Raw genomic sequence first — 23,021 nt, forward strand, 5'->3', positions numbered from 1 at the left:
TCTTTTACCCCCAGTCCCGGAAACATGAAGCCTCTGCCACTACCTATGCCAGTAAAAGGGACCCCCCCACCCTAGCACGTTTCCTCATTTGGCTTCCCTCAGGATCTGTCCTGTGCCAGTGGTTCTTGTTGGCTGACTCTTGAGTCACCTAGCTGCCGCCTAGTGGTAAACATGCCTGAGAAATGTTTCTTGGATCCTATATTGGGAGGGTGGGATTCAGAATGTAGGGAAATATTAAATAAGAGGTTATGTTCAAAAGACTTTGGGCAACCACAAATGGTAAGTCTCCACTACAATCCAACTTTTATTATACCCTTTTCCATATTGAAATTCTACACAACAGCAACACTGACATGTATTTACCCAACAATGCAGGTACCTATTAGACAAAAACAAAATCACCTTTTTTCAAAAAATACGGTCCATCATCGCTAGTTACGGCATCTAGCTACATGTCTACGGTTCTTCAGGATGTACATTCATTCTTGCTCTCAATAAATCTCAATCCTGTCTTAATATTCTGTAACCAATGGTTGACTTAAAATGTTGATCAGAATCAACATACCCAATATAAAATAGAGTAATAGTTAAAAATATGACAACAAAAAAGAGAAAATAATTTTACATACCTTATGTATATGATACGACAAAAAAGAAAAGCCCTCTTTTCTCCAACTGGTCACAGGGTCCTAGCTGGCAAGGATAAACTCCAATTCTAAACCTTATTTCCTGGACCTATGCATATGGACCCTTATGTGTTCTAAGAGAGAAGCTGTATCTTATTTCCATCATAAATTCTGAGTGTATACTAATTCTGTATGATAGCACCCCAACCTAGCAGTGTGTTATCTCCTAGCATAAGTTAAAATAGACTCTTCCTTGGGTCATTCAGCCATTCCATAGGATCAGCTGCTTCTGAGTGATTTGATAGCATGGTAAAACCAGGGCTTGGAACATCAGTCAATTGCATTACTCCTTTCACTGTAAAATGAGTTTTTTGTTCAGAAGTAATGTTGTATATGATAACATAACCATAAGCAAAAATGTAGTAAGATAGTGTTGCTGGTAAAAGCACAGCCATTAGAGAAGGCAAATCCCTATCAAGAAAAAGCGTTTATTACTGTAAGAAAAGAGAGCTTTTCCTTCCTTGGGGGAAGAGATTTAATGTATCTTGCTTGCTCCAAGGTGAATAGCTGGAACCCAGGTGTATCATATCGTGTCGGGGGTTCAAAGTTGATAGCTACAGCTAGTAACTTGACCATTCAGCTGTGTTGGTAACTCTATCAACCTCAATGATGAGAAGCCCATTTTGTCAGGTCAATGAATAGCATCTGTCCCTGAAAATGGTCACATTTTTATGCCCATTGAGCAAATGTCGTAGTTGCTGGAGAAATAGGCTAATATCCACAAGGTGAATTATTTCATCCACCAGACTGTTGAAAGCCTCTACAATACTGGGTGCCAAAGAATTAGTCCCAGCTCAGAGCTAATATCCAAGAAACATTGGTATTCTCTTTTCCTCCGTACTGTTACCATACTAAATGCTTGCAGGCTTTTTTTAGGGAAGATTTTCTCATTATCTATTGCTTCATAGCAAACAGTCTAAAATCTAATGGCACAAACAATATTTTACTATACTCACAGATTCTGTGGGTCAGGGATTCAGAAAGGGCACAGTGATGATGACCATTCTCTGCTCCATAATGTTTGAGCTCTCAGCTGGGATGACTTGATGGTTAGCGTCAGCGATGTGCTGGTAAGTGATTTCTTTTATCAGAAAAAAAAAGCACTGATCTATAGTGTTTTCCCATTTCCACAGTGAAAACATTCCCATGGTAGCTGATTTCAAGCTACCAGCATGATGTCACTGAATGTGGGTTTGGGGAAAGTTGCACAGTAGTGAGCCATTATATAGTATTTCTACCATTCAGATACAATAGAAGTAAAGAACCCAATGAGCATAGATAATAGTAGAATAATTAGGAAGTGATATATTCTGAGTATTTACTGACTTTTAAAATATATTTTATTTAATTATAAGCCTATATAACTTAAGCTTTAACAATGACTATATTTACCCACCTGCTCACAAAATTCCTAAAAATTAACAATCAGCTCTTACAAGCTTGCATGGGACAGTATTAGCACACCATTCGCAGGGGAGTGACTAAAATATCTGGAGGCCGAAAGATCTACTTATGTGAGCTGAATTCCTGACTTTCATGCCTGACACTTGGGCTGGAATGGGTGAAAGACAGGCAGGCTCCATTGGGACTTTCATCTAAGAGCCTCCATCTGCCCCCTCTGGCACAGTGGTCTCAGAGTAGTCAGATTTTTCAGAGATCTAAGAATAAGTGTTTCACTGAACTAGATGGAAATTGCACTGCCTTTTAGAACCTAGGCCCAAAGGTCACAAATTGTGCCGCCCACTATACTGTTTTGGTCAAAACAGTCACAGGTCTACCCAGGATCAAGGAGACGGAACATGGACCTCAACTCTCAATGGCAGGACTGTCAAAGAAATTGGACTATTTCCTAAAAATCAACACAGATAAGTAGAAGAAAGAGTAAGCAGCTACTAACAACTACTTGTGGCAGCTGTTATAATATAACATGATATAATATAATAATATAATAACAGCTACTTGTAGTACTAGCACAGAGTTTTTTCTCAAGAATATTTAACCTCACCTTAATTTAAAGAAATCTCCAACTGTGCAGTTACTCAGCTGTGAGATTTGGAGGCCAAGACACTTTATTAAGTGTCTCAAGTCAGGCTTTAGTCTTCCAAACATGGAGTTTTTATCGTTATTACTATTATTATTTTATTAAAACAACCTGATCCTTACTGGTCTGTTAAGGATTCTATGATCAATTACCATCACCAAAGACCCCAAAAGTCTCAATGGATCAAACCATTCCGCCTGTTATAGTAACTGCACTTACTTTATCTCAGGTGGTTGTGCACCGTTACTTAGCCTCTGCCACTGAGGAATTCTATCATCCACAGGGGAAACAAAGAGCACACTTTAGCACCAACATTTCTTGATTTTCATCCCTTATCAATAAAGAACTGCTATTATGGGGATTTTGTAGCTTCTGGGCTCTCTTCCTACCAAAATATTTCTCAATGACTAAGTGAAAATAGTGTCACTTTCATTTCAAAGGAAATAGTTATGGGATAGACAAAATTCTCCATTTTTGACTCCATAAATCTTCAGTTTCCTTCTTCTACCTTATACCCAAGGAATTTCTGGATTCTCACCTTCATTTATTCTATATATGGCCTTTTTCTAGGCCACCAGTGAGTTTCTATTTTAGTTAGGCAATGGAGCAGACAATTACAACCCTCCCAGCTGCTCGATATCACAATTAAATCCAGCTTCATTGATAAATATAGTCATATTGATTAATTCAACCAGGTCAAAATTTTTGCTCCTCCCTTCCTATTCTAGCACAGTTAGCATCTACTTCTACATATATTCCCAGATTTCTGAGATTAAAAATTAACAAAACCTTACAAGTCTTGATTTGGAAGCCTTCTCTTCCTAGGTTAGACTTTGTCATTTATCCTTTGTGTTCTGGTTAGAAGTCTGGAGACAAGGAGAGATGTTTGGGGGTGGAACATGAAGAGCAGAGGCTTTGTTTTGTAAGATAACTGCTTTAAGTGAAGTCATTGCATGGTCATCAAGACAACTAGGATGGGGCTCATCAGAGAAGCAAGGAGACTCATTGGGATTTGGTGGATCAGGGTAACACAAACTCATCTGAATCTTTCCAAAGATCATTTTTCCCATTCTTGGGGTGCCTTTTTATCTTCATAGTGGTGTCAAGATTTCCACATAAGACACCTGGTAAAGCTATGAATTCATCATACATTGTAATTCAGTGACTTCTCCTAAATCGGGCTCTTTATCTTCTTTCTGTTCTGTCTTGGGACTTCAGTAAGAAGCTGCTTTGAGTAGCTAAAGCACTGCCTGCATTCTCCGAGCCTTGATCCAAAATTTAAAACCTTAAATTTGTCATTTTCTTTCTTTAAACTCTTCAGTGCAGTTCAAAGCATCCAGCTCACCTCATTGTCTTATATTCTTCCTGCCCTTCAAAATGGTCTATGGTAGCTGTGACTCAGGCCATCAAAGCATTACTTTCAGAGGCACCCCACGCCAGGGGAACTCAGATGATCACTTAAGACACTATCTCACCTTCATGTACCATGGAGGACAACGTTCCTTCTTTTCCTATCAATCTAATTATTACTTTGTCAAATCTATCCAGTCAGACCCATTATTGCCATTTGTCTGAAGAGTTGTTACTTATAACTGTTACAAGCTACTGTTTTAAGCAGGGTTCATTTATTCATTCAACAAAAATATATGAGCATCTACTACGTGCCAAACTTCTAGGACTAAAGATACAGCAATGAACAAAATAAAAAAAAATTTCTTTCCTCATGGACCTTACATTATTTTTTGGGACACAGAGAGAAAACATGGTCAATATATAAAATAAATAGTAAATTAGATACAGACAAATGTTAAGGAGTAGGAATAAACTGAGAAGGGGATATTTAGTGCAGAAGGTGACCAGAAAAAACCTTCTTGAAAGCTGATATTTGAGTAAAACTATGTAAGAAATGGTAGAGTGTGATGGTCATGCAGATATCTGAAACAGAATATTTTAGGCAGAGAAGACAGCAAGCAAAAAGGCCCTGATGTGTGAGCATGAATGTCTGCTAGATTGCAAAACAAAATAACACAAAACTGTCAGGAAGCCAATGCAGCTAGACTGGAATGAGCAAGAAGAAGAAGAGGAGGTGAGTTTGGAGAATTTAGATAGATCCCTTTGGTACTTGTAAGGTCTTTGGCTTTTACTTGAGCCAGTGGAGAAGACATTGAGGATCTGAGCAGAGATATGAATGACCAAACTTACATTTTAACTTCAGTGGTGTTTTGAGAATAACCTGATGGAAGGATGAAAGCAGGTGGACCAGTTAAGAGGCTAGTATAATAATTTAGGGGGAGAGAATGGGTCCTGGACAGAGGTGGTAGCAGTAGACGTAGAGGCAAGTGGGCAGATTCTGGAAGTTGTAGAAATCTGGAAAGGAGTGATTTTAGAGGCCGAACTATAAAGTTTAAGATGCACAAGGAGAAAGTGATGGCATGAGTATGGTGAGAAGCAGTAACAAATTCCTATGACAAAGAGATTGAGGGTGCAAGTATTTTTAGAGTTTGAATATTTAAATAAGCAAACTAAAATGTAATGATGTGTGAGTTATCTGATAAAAACTGAAATTCTAGAAGAGTTGCACTTATTGATAACAGTAGAATCTATAATGAAACCGTGATTGTGAGTTACTGAAATAGGGTGGACATTGAGACCATTGGAGTAAAAAAGTCTAGAAATTTAGAGGCCAAAATGCTGGAGAAATTGTCTAGATGAGTGATAAAAATCAGAAGAATTATGACTGAGGTAATATGGGAAAAAATGACAGTGATCTAGTTTGATGACATATTTAAGAAACAATGGAGAGTGACCCACGGCATGGCAAATGACTAGTAAAAGGAAAGAGTTGCAGGAATAACCTGATGGCTAGAGTGTCACAGCATTCTTAGTTGCAGATACTAGAATTCACTCTCTAGGTAGTTTAAGCAGACAATGGTTTAAAATGGATATTAAGAAAATCCTAGCAAAAACAATCTGCAGCCTGAGCTTTCAGGACCAAATTTCAGAACCTCATTGCAAAGCTGGTAAGGGGATTGTTTCGCCTTTTCAGTATAGAATCATGATTCCTGTGCCACCTCCTTTTGAGCAAAATGGATGCCTTCCCCAATATTTATATGGCATATAACTTATTCACATGGCTCACTTCTTGCATGAACGTATAATTAGTAGAACATGTGTAGCACCAAACACAGAATTGTAGTTTTTTGTACTCTGTTAGGAAGCTGGGATTAACAATGTGAGGAACTTCCAAATGTAAAGAGTGTGATCCAAAGATTTAGGTAGTCTCTAATAACAGATGTCCTTATAGCTTCATTATAATACTCACCTTAGGTTTCTTTCCCAGAGGATGAGAGTTATATCTTATACATTTCTGTATCCTACCTATTGCCATGCAATAGTAGATGTTCAAATAGTTATAAAATTACTGTATAAATCAAGACATTTCTAATTTACAGTGAAAGAAATTAGTTTTCATTGTATTATAATGCTTGTTTCTTTATAAGTATATCATCTACCTAAAACATTCATGTATATAATAATGTTGATTAGCTTAAGATTTTAGGAAATAATGCAAATCAACCAGGATGCAGGGTTAGCTTTGATATAGGCCAGAATGCACACTGGAAAATTTATTTCATTTATCATTTTTTCTATTCATTCAACAAATATTTATTGCATACCTACGGATGTCATGAACTAAGCCAACACTCAAATAAGAGAAGATCAAGAAGATCAGGATAGACGTGGTGCCTCATGAAGCTTATATTCCAATGAGGAAATAGAATGGAATTTAGTAAAACTATTTTTTAAGAAATTACACTTCATGATATGATACGAAGAAACAAAGCAAGAGGCTGAAACAGAATTATGGAGGCTAGGAAGACGAGAGACCTACTTTACATAGAGTAGTGAGCAAATGCTTCATTGAGAGGCTGATATTTAAACTGAGTCTAAAAGGATGAGACAGGGCTTGCCAAGTGAATAGTTACAGGAAGTGAACTGCAGGCATATGCAAAGGCTTGGCCTGTTGAGGAGCAAAAAGTATGCTGGGGTGGTTAGAGCATAGTTTGCCAGAGAAAGACTGACATGAGATAACGTTGGAGAAATAGGCAGATTAAGTTCACCCTGTAAGCTGTAACAAACAGCTCGGCTTTAACCGATGCCTGCATGTATCTGTAGAATTCAAGACAGTAGAATACCATGAACAGAATCAGAGACTGAGAAATAAAGGGAAGCTCTTTGAAAATGTTGTGTCATTTTCATACTGACCTGTATTAATATTATTTTAACCCTTAAATGTGACTCCTGCCTACTGATCTATACACATTTAGGATCTCAGATGTTTGCGTTCTTTTGTGCCATTAGAATGACAGAGTTTTCTGACACTTAGAAGTATAACTAGGGAAAGTGAATGTAGAGAAATTAACATTAAGTACTAAGAAATGTGATACAAGTATGTGAGACTGAATCTAACAGTGACATTGTGAAAAAAAATTTTTAATTACAGTGTGAGCTTTAGAAAAAATCTTGAAAAATAATTGTTTTCTTTTTTCTTTCACCCCAGTATCTTATGTCTGCTTTTTCCTCTTTTGTTTGAGTGACGTCTGCTTAATTTTGCATGGACACCATTTGTTAGCCTACGTTTTTCACTATCCTTCAGAAAATCTCGCCTGTGAAACTTACTGGTCACGTGTTGTTCTTCACTAGCAAAATTTTAATCACTGATAACTCAGCAGTTTTTGATTTTCTTTTCATGTATCTTTGCTTTAGCAGCAAAACTCCCTTTTAAAATGAAAATGAAGGTGAAACCTCAATTCATGAAACATTTAAAAGCAAAATTTCTCTGGGAAGTCAGAGCGTAGAGTCTAGAACAGACTGGAACACTGTTCACTGGCCTTTCTGCTGTCCCCTCAGATGGCCCCAGAGGCTAACTCTGGGAAATGTAGGTTTCAGAGTAGACAGCTTTAAAATTATGTCCTTTAGCCTCTTTTCCCAAGATGATTATTATGAATCTCAGTCACTATATTCTGCGTTGTTGCATATGTTTTCTATTATGTAATCTAAGAATTAACCGTGAATAAAATCATTAGTGATTACCTCTATAATCACTATAGCAACATGTGATTATCACTATAATCATGTTTAAAGCAACATGATTATGCTTATTTCCTTCAATTCAAAATTTTTAAATGACCAAGTGTAAGTGAAATTAATTTTGACTTTTAATACTATTCTCTTAACAAAATCATCATGCATTGTGCAACGTTCATTAATAATTATCCTATTAGATCATACATTTTATGTTGTATTCTATTTCTACTGAAATTATTAAATTTTCTAAGAGAACGCATAAAATTTGCATTATATTTTTAATTCAGTAACTTGTTATATGATAGAAATGCAATTTACTTTTAAAGTGTTTTATGAACCTTGTGTTAGACTCAGGTTTATGCTTCTTTGATGCTACCTGTGGAATAACCTGAGGTTATCATTAGATACTATGTAAATCTGCAATGTTTTGAGGTAGAAGTCATTAATAAGTATTAGTGACTTTTATCTGTAAGGTAATAACATTTTCTGTTAAATCCAATAGCTGCTACTGGAGCATTTGGAGTGCCTTGTGTCACGACATGAAAGGTCACTAAGAATGACGGTGGTAAAACGACAAGCCCAGTCCCCCTCGGGAGTTTCCAGCGAAGTCGAGGTTCTCAAGGCGCTGAAATCTTTGTTTGAGCACCACAAGGCCTTGGATGAAAAGGTATAGTATTGTGAAAGGATCCCTACAATTTTACGTGTCAATTACACCTCAATAAAGGCGAAGTTAAAAAAATAACAAATTTTATCTACTGTTTTTAAAAAGTATAGTTTTGGCAAAAGATTTCAAGCTTGATGGTGCTTTTGTCATCAGCATCAAGCTCCTTGTCTTCATCCATGGTTTACCTGACTCCTGAAGTAAATCAGTTCAGAGGTTCATGTTTGAATTATATGAAAACCGTTCTTTAAAAATGTAACTGGATTATTGTGTGTATATTGGTAATATTCATAACCATGTTTGTTTTTTTTTTTTTTAATACCACTGAATCTATGGCTTGTCAACTATTATGGCTCATTATGGTCCTAGTCCGGGTGGCCCTTTGAAGTTTAATATCGTCGTTCCGCCTCCCTCTCGCTCTCTCTCTGTCTCTCACTCTTGCCTCCCCACTCCTCTCTGAAATGCATGTCTATAGATGCCAACATAGGAGACCACTAACTGACAGTTAAACATATCTTGAACTGTAATTTGGATGCACTTTAACCTTTAGAGATTTATATTAGAAGCATAAGATATTTTTTTAGGTCTCTAATACCTTAGTTCTGAATATACATTTTTAACAGTCTCTGCATATAACAGCATGAAGTATTAGCAGAAAAACTGGCTTAAGGTCTTTTTTAAAGTAGCTGTAAGCTTCTCTTAGCTGTTACTCAAATAAGTTCTACTGACATAAAGAAGCCAATATGATGATAATATCCTTTGAAGATTAGTAAGGCTTATGACATGATTTCAATTTTGTGAAATTTCAAAGAACAAACTTTTTAAAATTAATAAAGCTTTAGGATTTTGTAGAGTGGGAATTGGGGCGCTTCACTGTAAAGTATCTGACGAGTTCTGAGCGTTAAAATTCAAACCAGGGATTATTACCCAGTTACATCTAGGCTTTGAGCGTGCAGACGCTTCTGCTCTGCTTCATATTTATATACATAGATATTTTTATCATTGGTCTTTCAGATGTTCTTAAAGCAAGGGATTATATGGCGTGTGCGCATAAAAATAACTATAATTCTGTCTTCTAGATTATTAAGAAGAAATTGTGTCTTATTTTTTATTTTAGCCATGAGAGGCAACTAGTTTATGAATAATTTTGAATAAAACAGAAATGGACATTATGTAGAGATCTCTGATAAAAATAATATCAAATAATCATTTAATATATTTAATGTTTAGTTTCCTATTACATTCCCTTTCTTACTACAAAAGTGCATTGTCAAGAGTTTGCAATACTTTATATTTGTGAAATATCTATTATGTGTCAGACTCCTTGACAGACATTTGGCACACAGTGATAGATAAGACATTGCCCCCACAACTGAAGAGTTCATAGTTAGTGCTGGAGATTCACATGTCAATAAGGAGTCACGATAAGAAAAGATATGTACAATGAAATACTACCAACTTTACAGTAGAGGGTAAAGAGAAAGTTGTGACTAACCCTGCTTGAGAAAGTGATGAGAAATTCAAGGACATCTTCACACAGGGGGAGACATTTGATCTGGGTATTAAAGAATGTGTAAGAGTTTTTCAAGCAGAGAAATAAAGATACTCTAAGCAGCAGGACCAATATGGACCAATAAAATAACCCAAAGCAATAAGAAGAGCATGGCCTGTTCAGAGAAATTTAACAGTTTTGAATGACTTGAGTGAAGGTACTTGAGAATGTGTGATTTTAAATGTTCTCTATAAGCACTCCAACATCACTTAGTGAGAGATGCTTTTCAGGAAGAATGAACAGTATTTAAGACAACCTGATGGCTGTGAGTACATTTAAGAAGAAAATAGTTGTTGCAGAACTTAGAGTCTAGAAATAATTTACTATATCGAAGTTCAGTGAGCTTAGCAGAACTAAATGAAGCATTTTAAACTGCGGTCCTAGGAGCTACAATAGTATTTATTAACTCACCAGAAGTGCCTGGACATTGGTGAGTTCAGGGGCAAATGAACTGATTGTCAACTAAGTAATGCTGAACAGCCTAAAGGAAAAGCGTTGTGAGCTTGGGCTCTGGAGTTGGACAGATCTGGACAAGTGGCTTAACTTCTCTAAGCATCTGTTTCCTTTTCTTTTCAGTGAGGAGAATAATGGTACCTACCTCACAGAGTTGTCATGAGGGTTAAATTGTGATCTGACATGTAAAGCTCTTAGCCAATGCTTAGCATATGGCAAATGCTCAGTGAATCTTAATGAATACTATTATTAACATACATAAATTTCAGCATTTAACAAAACTTTCAAACTAAGCAAAGATGTTGGTATCCTTGTTGATCCATATGCTTGTTTTAAATAGTATTTCATTTAGTTATTGAGAGATTAACATGTACCTAAGCACCTTCAAAGACAATTTCCTTAGCTGAGAATAGTTCTCAGCTTCTCATAGGGATAGAAAGGGGTGGGGAGACAGACCTATAAACAAGCAATTATAATATTCTAATTTAAGTGCTATAGGTATTATGTTATAATATATAGAAGATCAGAAGAAGATGCAATTTACTAGTCTTGAGGACAGGAAAATACCAACTTTACAGTAAAGGGTAAAGTTACACATGAAGAGCTAAATATAGCATAAAAGACTGAGCATTGCTGTGGACAATTACAGTGACTGGCAGTCTTCATTATTGATGCCCTTTTTTATACATCCACAGAGTTTATAGAGTAGAATTGTTACAATTAGCAAAGATCAACAGTAAACTGAGTTTATAGGGTAGAATTGTTATAATTACCAAAGACCAGCAGTAATTTTAACATCATTCTCCAATATGTTTACCAATTCTGTGGCTGGAGGAAATGAGAAATATACATGGGTTTTGCAACACTCAGATATAATTTACTATTTTTTTAAAAAGGTACATTGGAAATGCATGGGAAATAGAACCAAAAAACAGAGTATATACGCACTCCACATATATTTTCACGATCCAGTATCACAGAGCCAAAACAAGATTTGAACTTCTGGGCTAAGGAGATTTCCACACAGTGTTTTCTGTTACAGGATTGGTCATTCCAAAATGAAACCCTGTTATATCTTATTTTCAGCTTGGAATGTCTACTTCTTCCACCAAAGTCCCTCTTCATCCTGAAACACATTTGTCATTTTTAGGTACTTATTTTATTTGAAATCCTCAGGTATAAAATTTCTGTTGCCTTGAAACATCTTTTGGGGAAAAAACTTATCTTTAATTATTTTTCATACCATTATGAAGAAAATAGGTATAACAGATGAAATTAGAAATAAAAAATTCTAGATGTATATAAATAATATATTTTGAGAGTTACACTGTAGCTCTACAAATAAGCAGTTAATACATTATAAAGCCTATGCAGACCAAAGATTAATTGATCATGATTAAATAGTAAAAGATCAGAAAAAGTTAAGTGTAGAGCCAAGGCTACCAATTGTGTACTTACATTTAGGAAAAAAAATTACAATTTTTTCATGGCATATCAATCATGTCTAGATAACTTTACAAGAACACCAGATCCAACATGAAAAATAAAAGTAATTATGGCATTCTGCTGGTGCTATGCACAGAGCAGAGCAAAAAGCTAAAATGCTGTCAGAGATACTATTTTTCCCTACCAATGGAGTTCCAACTGCAGACAAGGATTAGGATTCTTTATAATCTGGAAAGGTTACACCTTTGGAACCTACCCTTTTTCTTTTTACTAAATTGAACAGAGATTAGTGTGAAATTAATTACATATGAAGAGAATAATTCATTCTCATATAAACTTGAATAAAGCATTCATATCATGCTAGCATCAATTTTTACATTTATAACATTAATTAAAAATATATTCAGAAAATTGGTTCTTTTTCTTATAATGACAGCTTTAGATTCATTACTTTGTGGGTAATCTCAAATTGTAAATGCTATTCTAAATTTATTGAGGGGTGATTCTATTTTCATATTGTTTCATAAGCTTGATGACTTTTACTCTTTGAAGTCTCAATGTAATGAGAATACAATTGCTTAACTTATGGTAGATAGAGAACAGTTTGGAACAATTTCTATGATTTTCAGTTTAGCAAAGAAAGTTAGGAAGATATTTTAACATACAAGATAGCCTGGTTTCAGCCGTTCCTTATTTGACTTGAGTGACACTTTTAGAAACGTTCTAATGTATCAGTATGTTTTTTACAATATGGTACCTTAGCCTCTTCACAGAGCTCTAGATGTGATCTGATCAGTGTTCTGGACAGTGACGTCATTGACTTATATTTGGACCATTTCATAATGCTGTTCTCATCAACCAGGATTCCTGGACCTTTTTCAGAACAGCTGTATTTTATGGTTGGTGTTTTAGGAAGCAGGCATAAAACCTTTCAATCATCCCTGTTAAATGCTGAGCACGCTTTCGGAGACCTTTGTTGGTACCTGCACTCCTCATGTGAGCAGTCCTCATTGCCATGCTTTCCGGATGTTTGCCTCTTTTGCATCTATCCAAGCCGTTCATAAAAACGTCTTCCCCAAGTCAAATCATCAAAGATTTCCTTCTGAGTAACTCTGGCTCAGTTATTAACCAGCATTAGCTTTATGCGCTTTTTATGAACAACTGGATATTTGTCTAACAGTACTGGTACCTGGCGGTTCAGCTGGCATACCTAAATATCACAAAAGATCCTGTGTAATTGTCTTTAATATCAAATGTCCACTTAGGTATGTATTACTAATTTTCAGAGAATTTGAGCATAACTAAATATGATTGATACGAAGCTCCACTTTGTACTTATTCTTTCTCGTTCAACATATTTCAGGAGTTAGGTGTACCCAGTCGCTCCAACATATATCAATTATCATTATATAACATGAAAATATGATTGAGATTTTTAAAAATTCCTAATTAGATACTACTCTAATAAGACATTAGTGTGATTTTTTTGTTTGTTTGCTAGTTGGAAAACAATGTCATAACTCTAACTTTAAAATTATGTATGTTTTCATGGGCCGGCCTGGTGGCGCAGTGGTCAAGTTGCACACCTTACGCTTCCGTGGCCGGGGATTCGCCAGTTCGGATCCTGGGTGCGGACATGGCACCGCTTAGCAAGCCATGTTGTGGTAGGCATCCTACATATAAAGTGGAGGAAGATGGACACGGATGTTAGCTCAGGGCCAGTCTTCCTCAGCAAAAAGAGGAGGATTGGCAGCAGATATTAGCTCACGGCTAATCTTCCTCAAAAAAATTTAAAAAATAAAATAAAATTATGTATGTTTTCATATATTTAACCTATATTCCAACATAAAATCTTACTAAAGAAAAGAAAAATAACGTTCTTTAAAACATATCAATAAATTAATAGAATTAAAGTTTATAAAAATGTAATGGTATATTAAAATGCATATACACATAACAAATACTGTGACATTTCCATGGAAAATATCTATGTTAATTCATAAATAATCAAAAACTCACCATGAATTGCATCTTAACTTGAAGTTGTAAAGTTTGTTGATTTTTTTCTTATGAAAAATTAAGGCTCTGGAGTCATTCATGTTAATTCAGTCAAATTTCTTTCTCTGAATTTTTTTGTAGATGTAATATTTTTTACATGATAAACATATTTATCTCTTTTGCTAAACGTAATACAGGGCATACCTAGAGATCTGAACATAGAATAACCAAAACAATTTTATAAGTTTTAAGAAAGCAAAAATTAAAGAAATACTTCTTTGAGTTTCATTTATGTCTGAAACATTTGTAAATCATAATTATTTTCAAACTGAATATGTGGAGTCTTTGGCTCTACAATATAGGCTGGCTTAACCTTCCGTATCTGGAAGCTAGTTAGGAATTCCCAGAGTAATTAAGTACTTTCCAATTCCTCAATAACAATGTGGACCTCTAATTAATACAAAACATATGAGCAATGGACAACATTTTTCAGATTCTAAGAATCCTTTGCTTTTAGACAAATCATTTTTGAAGTTAGGTAGTAAATGCCACATGAAGACTCAGTTGTTGTTTTAAAGAAGTATAGAGAAAGTTTCTTGCCTACATCAACGGCTAATTAGTGACTGTTTTTCAGATGAATTCATAATATACTTTTGAACTTTGCCTCCACTTACTGTGACGCATAATTCACAATGAGATGGGTCAATCTCCAACCCCATTGGAAATTCTATCATTGAAACACTAGAAGGATTTGCTTACAAGGAAGTGCCTTGATCCAGTGGTACTATGAGGTGACAACGTATTCATAGTATTCATGAGCATTTAGGGCTATAAATACTTTAATAATTTGCCAAATGTGACTGTTTCTGATAATGCTAATGGATTCAGCACAGTTTAATATGTATGGGATGTACATTACTGCACATATTTTGGTTTTTCTTCTAGGTAAGGGAGCGACTGAGGGTTTCTTTAGAAAGAGTCTCTGCACTGGAAGAAGAACTAGCTGCTGCTAATCAGGAGGTAACACACCAACTTTCTCCTCTTTTGAGGTGCAATATTGCTAACATTACAGCCCTTGTGTTTCACAGCACTTTTATTAAAACTGTCACAAAAAATAAATTACATTCTGTATATGCCACTGAACAAGGCCTATTGAAACGAGTTACCAGAGTTGTATTTTCTGATTCCTAGTGCTGCAGATCTGTCACTAGGAGACTAAAGGAAAATTATCAAGAGCTAGTGGCATATGAGCTAGTGAGACGGGATTTAGAGAGACTGAAATCAGAATGCCAGTCTTCCCAGGAAGTAAAACACAGCTCCCAAATTGGAAAACATGGCAAATATCTGTTCAACTTAGAAAATGTTACAAATGAAGTTAACTCCTTGGAGGGATAAATATATTTCCCCTCAGGTCTTTATTATTCTTATCTTCTAAAAGCATTGTGCTCATGTTTAGTGGCATTGTTGAATCCACTTCTTTTGTTCTCATTTGTGACTCTAAGAGAGTATTCTATAATTATGTCTGAGATTTAAAGAGTTGAAGATTTTACTTCTTTTGGTTATTGCTGCACAAATGAGCTTGGGTCATCAGACAAGATATATACATATATATAGTTATATATATATAAAACAAAATCTGCATAGCCCACTAAAATAGCCCCATCTCTCTCTGACGTTTATTTACATCATTACCTTTTTTCCCAGAAATTTGCTCCCATAATGTAAATATTGGTATGACTAGTAGTGGACATGCTAAAACAATTCAGCAAAATCTACTTTTAAATAATTAAAGAAGTGGGAAGCTAATGTCATTAATTTTAAATTTTATTAGGGATTCTTAACAAAATAATATTTACACACATTATACACACTAACAAATACACATTTTCAAACGATGCTAAAAACCTTGTCCTGTACAACCTCCCCTGTTCTTTCAAATAAACTAGGCCAATTTAATGAGCTTATATGGGCTTTTGTTTGCTCTAGGTTTAACAGTTTAAACTTGTGACACAATGTCCTTTTAATTACAGGAAGAATGAGTTCCATGTGAATTAAAGGCTACCGATGCTAAAAGCATAAATGGTGGCATCACAGTTTACAAAAACAGAGAGAGCTTTTTGGTGACCAGATCAGCTTAGTAACCTGGATGGTTTAAAAAAAAAAAAGGAAATAAGAAATTGGCATATCTCAGTCATCATAAAAGAAAAGAATCCCTGAGGTAATGGGTAATGACAAGAAGAACTTAGTCCATTTATGAGAGATAATAGATAAATTATCTATAAAGTGAGTGTAATTATTCCTAGAAGGTTCAGGAAGAAAATATTAAGTGTTTATTCATTTTGTATTTTAGCGTTATTAATTTTAATTTTTATATATGTTCAATTATATGTTTATTTTGGGTGTGTCCCTCAAAATATTTTATTGCTAACAGTAAACAAAGAGAAGGTTTGGTCACTACTAATATAAAAGGCTTGCTTAATATGTTAGTGATAAAGGTTCCACTTGTCTTAAATGAAAGAGTGGTGACACCACTTGGCCAAAGTACTTAGACTAAAATTAAAATGTTCCGTCAGTTCAAGCGAGGCTGTGAAAATTTGCTCCAGAAATGATAACTGAATGGTTCAATTATATATAAAATAGGAGAACAATACTTGAGAGAATAAAAGTGGAGGAAAGATTTTTGACTGTTGTCTTTAATATGATTTTAGCCCTCAAATATTATTGTAGTCTCTGGTAGGTAGTGTAGTACATTTGATTGCTTGTACATAGATTAAAGAAGTTTTAAATCATTAACATTACTTTCCAGCTACTGCAGCATATCTCAATGTTTTTTGTTTTGTTTTAAGTCATTTGTATAAGTACAAGGAAAATAATTGTGTGCTCATTATTAACTTCAATATATTTTGTTTTCGATTGTAATTAATTTCCATGTGGCTTAACCTGAATCCTATTTAGAAAGTCACAGATCCAGCAAAAATATAAAAAATAAAAGTTACTTTAGTTTTCTAGTAATAAGTTTTTTTATAGAATACATAGGAAAAGTCAACTTTTACTTCATTGAAATTTCATAATGAATAGTAAAAAAAAATCAGAACACACCTACACTGTGAGTTCTCAATTCTTTGTAGTAACAGCAATTGTTAAAAGAAATCTCTTTAAGTCAGTCATCATGTATTGATGATATCAAGATGCATTTAGAAAGCTGATAAAATAAGTTTAGAAAAATTTGTACTATTGGCAGCTTTAGAAAGGGGAACTAGATCAAGTGTGGATCTTAGAGGACATAATTCAAGAAAATATTTCAGAAAATAACAGCAAATATTTAGAGAAGAAACAAAACAAAACAATTTAAGAGCACATTCTTAAGAGCTAAACAAAAATTTGTAAGACAGACAAAAACAATGAAGTATTAGAACAAAAGTCCTACATATGACTAAATGAGGAAGGGGTTGGGGAAAATTTCGCTTGATGCTTCAGATTTTGACTTAAAATTAAAATGTATTTACAAGTGTTCCTTATAGTTCAAATTCATTTGGTTCCTGAGTTCATACAGTAAGCTTGTTTGATTCCAGAGTTTCTGCTTGTGAGAATGACAGTTCAGATAGCAAGGATTTTATCCAATATTTTTTTGAATTATTTTAGTTCCTAAATTCAGAAAGGCATAATCAGACAGCAAGGGTTCAAACTGCCAGTAATAATACCTTGAGATATTTATGCATATATACACATGAGGAGTCTGAAAAGATGAGACAGTAGAGTTTATTCTATCATCATTGTATTGTTTTAATAGAATTTATTCTATCATCTATACATCACTATTTTCTTTCTGTCTCTCTGTTTCTGTCTTTTTCTCTCTCCCTTGGTCCCATTCTCACTGATGGTTTTGGAGTTATCCTTTGACATCTTTTCTTTACATAATCTCTCCCATGGAGGCCTCATTAGTTTCTTATCCATCCAAGGCTTCGACCATTCCTTCTGTGGAAAAGAAACCAAAATCCATAGCTCAAAGTTCATGCTCTTTTCTGAGCTCCACAAAAAAGTTTTAAAGTTGGTTTGGCATCTCCACAGGGCTTTGCTAATGGTTGTATAGATTGTTCTCTGCCACAGGTGTCCAGTGGCAGGTGGGTGGGGAAAGAGGGGTAAAATCCAGCTCAGAGTCTGCTAATCAAAATATGCACGAGAGGAACTGTAACCGTCTATAGTGGGCAATTTTTCTAACTTACACGAAGGCACCATCTATGCTGGTGGGCCTGGATATCCACCGGGTTTTTCCGAGTGTCCCCCTAGATTCTCCATGGCAGTTTAATGTGATGAAATAAGTAGTCTATTAAAAAGAAGATGAGATAACTATATATGCTGTTCCGGAAAAAGCTGCAAAACATTCTACTATATGAAAAGGAAGAAGTTGCATAGAATGATCCCAATTTTGTACAAATACAGGTAATAGTAATATATGATTATGGGACTAGAAAAAAAGTTTTAGATATAAATACCAAGCTGTTATTATTAGTTGTCTCTGGTGTTTGCAAGTATATGTACTATATATTTCTTTAGTGTTTGAATTTTTAATAAATTTTCATGATAAACAAATAAAATAATAAAGATATTTTGGAGTCAGATAACTATCCATTATAGATAATTCTATTGAACATTAGTAACAATAACTAATATTTACTGAGTGCTTTAGATGTGTAGGCACTATGCTAAATACATATGTATCAACAGAATACTGGAAGTCAAGTACTACTGTTATTTTACAGATCAGCCCAGACAGGTTGTTTCTCCTAATGTATCACTATTCTCTGCTACTTGAAAATATGGTTATCTTTGAATTTGTCTTAACTCTCTGCATTCAGGTTGTTCTAATCCATATATTTAACTGTGTCCACAATCTACCCCACATCCATTTACCCTCATCTTTTTCCGGATACGTTAAAACCACCAACGTTCAGATCTTCATTAATTCTCACCTAGAATATTATAATAGGTTTTTATCTATTCTTGTCTCCTATCCCTTTCTGCTATATAATTCTTCAAGGTTAAACAGGCTAAGCAGAGTTCCAACATATTGATTATTTTTCCTAATATTTTCTCATATGTAATATGTATTTCAATGTAATATATACCATATTAATATATTAATCACATAATATAATATGTATTTCTATATGTTAATAACATAATGATGTATATTACTAGACCTGTAATATACCGTCAAGAATTTCTTTAATGGCCCTAACCTAAAAATCCACCTTTAGCTCCCGCTACCCCTACTGCCCTGAATCGTTGTAATGTCTTGTTAAATTAGATTACTCATTGTTTTGAAAGCAGCCAACATTTTGCCTGACTCTAAATCTTACTTATGCTAATGTCTCTCTTGGAATGCCTCCACAACCCCAATTCACCCATTGAAATCATACTTCCTCATTTAAATTCAAGTTCAGACATTACCTTTTTAATGAAATCTTTTATGATTTCTTGCCTACAGTCATTGCTCCTTAGTTTACATTGCTAGAGCTCATTGCTTCAGCATTTATTATGACTGTTCACCAAGTACGAGAGTTAGTTCTATACCTGTCTAAATCTAAGCTGTTAGTTCCCTGAAAAAGTGGACCATGTCTCGCTTACTTGTGTTTATTTCACTCAGTACAGTGACATGAGCCTTGCAATCAATATGTATTTGTCAAATTGCATTGTATACAGTTTGTTCTCACCGGTATGTTCACATTGTTCCTTGATTAGTCCCTTAATAGATAGTTTGAACAGTCTTAGGCATGTTCAAGAAGAGCAATACATTGATCTCAGGCATTAAATGATCAAGATGTTTGTTCTTTCAGAATATGACTATTGAGCAACTGCCATGTGCAGAAAGTTCTATGAGTCTCTGACAGGGAGGAATAGGAAAAATAAAATGATAAAAGAAACATTACGCAAATTTTCATGTAATTTTCCCCTCTAGTAACGGAGACATATATAAACTATAAGTAAGATGTAATTTAGTGCAAAACGAAATAAATGCAAAATAGAGGCCCAAACAAAGTACAAACAAGCAGCGAGGAGAAGAGTATTTATTTTGAACCAAAGGATCAGAGAAGGCTTCACCCTTGAAGGAACACTACGATTTGGCTTCAAAACTGTGGAAAAACATTTTAAGCTGAGCAGACTATGATTAATAAAATCTGAAATTGCCTGTTTCAAGAATAATGGATGATATTATATTGGTAAGAATCAAGGTGTGAAAAGAGTAGAAGAGGAGGGTGGAGAGGTTGATGGGACTCGGATTCTAGAGGACCCTGAATGCCGCGTTCAAAATTTGGAATTCATACTGTATGAAATAAGAAAGCACTGAAGGTATAGTTTTGTTTTGTTTTTGTACTTTGTTTGTTTTTTGTAATTTTGGGGTTTTTTGGCTTTTTTGGTAAAGTACAAACTACTGAAGTATGTTTTTCTTTTCTTTTTGTAAAGTGTGGGGATAGGATGGAGTAGAGCTGGAAGATTGACAGAATCTGCCAGTGCTGACTGACATAATGATCTGATATGTGATTGTGATCATGACACATCAATTCAGCAAACATTTATTGGGCATCTTCTATTTGCCAGGCATTGTGTTAAGTGCCGGGTATAAATATATAACTAAAGCTCAGATATTAATAAAGCAATGGTTCTTCTCTCAAGTTTATTATGGGAACGAGCATGGTAAAAAGTAATTGTAGTGAGGAGCTATTATTTAATGGGTGTGGAGTTTCACTTTGGGAAAATGAAAAAATTCTGAAGATGAGTGGTGGTGATGGTTGCATAATAATGTGAATGTACTTACTGCTACTGAACTGTACACTTAAAAATGGTTAAAATGGTAAAATTTATGTTATGTATATTTTATCACAATAAAAAAGTAGATAACACAATATGACTAAAGTGAAAATGAAAGTAAGTACAAGGATTAGTAGTACTACGAAAGAGAGTAGTTAATTCTATGGGCATGAATGAGGAAAAGCAGATGGTATACAAAAATTTTCCTAGAGAAATCTTGCCATTTGCAACAACATGGATGAAATTTGAGGGCGTTAAGTAAGTGAAATAACTCAGAGAAAGACAAATGCTGTAGGATCTCATTTTTATGTAGAATCTAAAAATGTTGAACTCACAGAAACAGGGTAGATTAGTGGTTGCCAGGGGCTGGGGAAGTGGGGGGAATGGGGAGATATTGGTCAAAGAATACAAATTTTCGGTTATAAAATGTGTAAGATTAGGGGATGTAATGTACAATACGGTAACTATGGTTAACAATATTGTATATTTGAAATTTTCTGAGAGTAGATCTTAAATGTGTCTTCACCAGGCACTCAGACAAATGGTAACTATGTGAGTTAATGGACGTATTATCTAATATTATTGTGGTAATCATTTCTCTCTCTATATATATATCAAATATTCACATTTTGTACCTTAAACTTACACAATGTTATTTGTCAATTACATCTAAATAAAGCTGAAAAAATATTTTCAAATCTTCCTAAAGGAAAACAAAGTGTACCTAGAATTTGGAGGGTGACTGCAAAGAGTTTATCAAATAGATTTGGAGGAAGAAAAGGGTAGCGGGCAGGAGCGGAGATAGGCTTGAGGCTGTAGAGGCAGGCAAATCTGAGTTAGGGATGGCTGCAGCTCGGGCTTCATCCTGTAGTCAACAGTGAGCCAACAAGAGACTTTTAGGAGGGAAGGAGATGATCAGATTTTCAATTTTGCAAGCCAGTGGCACCTCCAAAAGTTAAAGGTAAAAAGCGTCTATGAAAGTCAAGGGGACCATGTGTGTAGTTGAGATTTGTAAAAATCATTATGAAATTTTGAAAAAAAACAAGGGGCTAATGTCAGAAAATACTGAACTCTGTAGAGTCTCGCCTTTCTTATGGTCTTTTAGTAATGGAAAATATAGATATAAATGAAAGAATCAAAACAACCTTGTAAATAAATATATACACGTGATGAAAATTTGCTGTCATTTTCTGTCTCCTTGAACAGCCCCCCAGAGGCAGATTCTATTGTTAATGCTGAATGCATTTTCCAGGCCATTGTCCTGAAAAAGTGAGTCCTGATTCTTTAGACATGGAAAATATAATAACGTCTTTATTTCTTGCAGAGTATTTTTGTTACTGCCTAAAATTGGAAAACAACAAAAAAAATGTACAATAAAGGGAAGTGAAAAGCGGAATAAATAGATTACACCTTAACAATGTGTTCTCCTTTAGCAGAAGCCCACATACTTTTTTAATTATTTAATTAAACCAGACAAAATGGATTATTCAGAAGCTGGAGTAAAAATTCAATTGACAGACTAATTTTCATTGAACACACAGGTGTGCTTATTTTAAAAGCTTTTCTACATGATTGTGTTATACATAAAAAGAATTGGCATGTTTAGTTGTAGGCTGAACTATATTTTGTATATTGCTTTCATTCTATGTTTGTTTATTCTAACCACTGAATTTACCAACTTTAAATTAGAATTTTCTTAAGGAAATTAGCATTTCCTTTACGTCATCTACAACCAGCCTTATCCCTGAAGTCTAATTTCCTCAGAAAAAATTAAAGAACTTTCAGAGGCAAATCAATTATCTTTCATATTCTTAAGAATATTGGATCATGGTGGTGAGAGGCATGAGAAGCAGGAAATTGACATTTTGGAGGTTTATAAGACCACGGACCTTGCCATCACTTTAAATGCATTACCCTATTTAATCATCACAACAGTCCTTTAAGTTGGGTTAATAACCAGTACTCTGTTGAATTCATGGAAATTAATGGACACCTGGAAAACGTGCATGGATACAGGCAAAGGTGGAATCTACCCAGAAGCAAATAAAAGGCTGAAAAAGAGCAATCAGAGATGTGAGACTCAAATGAGTCAAGAGTATTGAAGCAAAACAGAGATAGAGATAAAGAGAAAGAGAGTTTTAAGTGTAAGGATTGGAGGTGATTGACAGTGTCAAATGTTTCTTGAATGCCTGTAGGATTATATCTAATACGAGGTGATTAGATTTAAAATTAGAAAGTCACTGGAGGGCCGGCCTGGTGGCTCAGTGGTTAAGTTCTCACGTTCCA

The 23,021-nt window shown here is 34.8% G+C and overlaps 1 protein-coding gene across 1 annotated transcript in view; it reads left to right on the forward strand.

Moving 5' to 3' along the window:
* The window catches only part of PPFIA2 (PTPRF interacting protein alpha 2), a 444,237-nt gene that overhangs the window by 264,240 nt on the left and 156,976 nt on the right, over positions 1–23,021 (forward strand). Inside the window, exons 4-5 of the mRNA XM_046646383.1 lie at positions 8,318–8,482; positions 14,871–14,945. Of these exons, the coding sequence (XP_046502339.1) occupies positions 8,318–8,482; positions 14,871–14,945 (240 nt within the window). The remainder of the gene's footprint in view (positions 1–8,317; positions 8,483–14,870; positions 14,946–23,021) is intronic.

Source organism: Equus quagga, chromosome 19, assembly GCF_021613505.1.
Source record: "Equus quagga isolate Etosha38 chromosome 19, UCLA_HA_Equagga_1.0, whole genome shotgun sequence".
Lineage (NCBI taxonomy): Eukaryota > Metazoa > Chordata > Mammalia > Perissodactyla > Equidae > Equus > Equus quagga.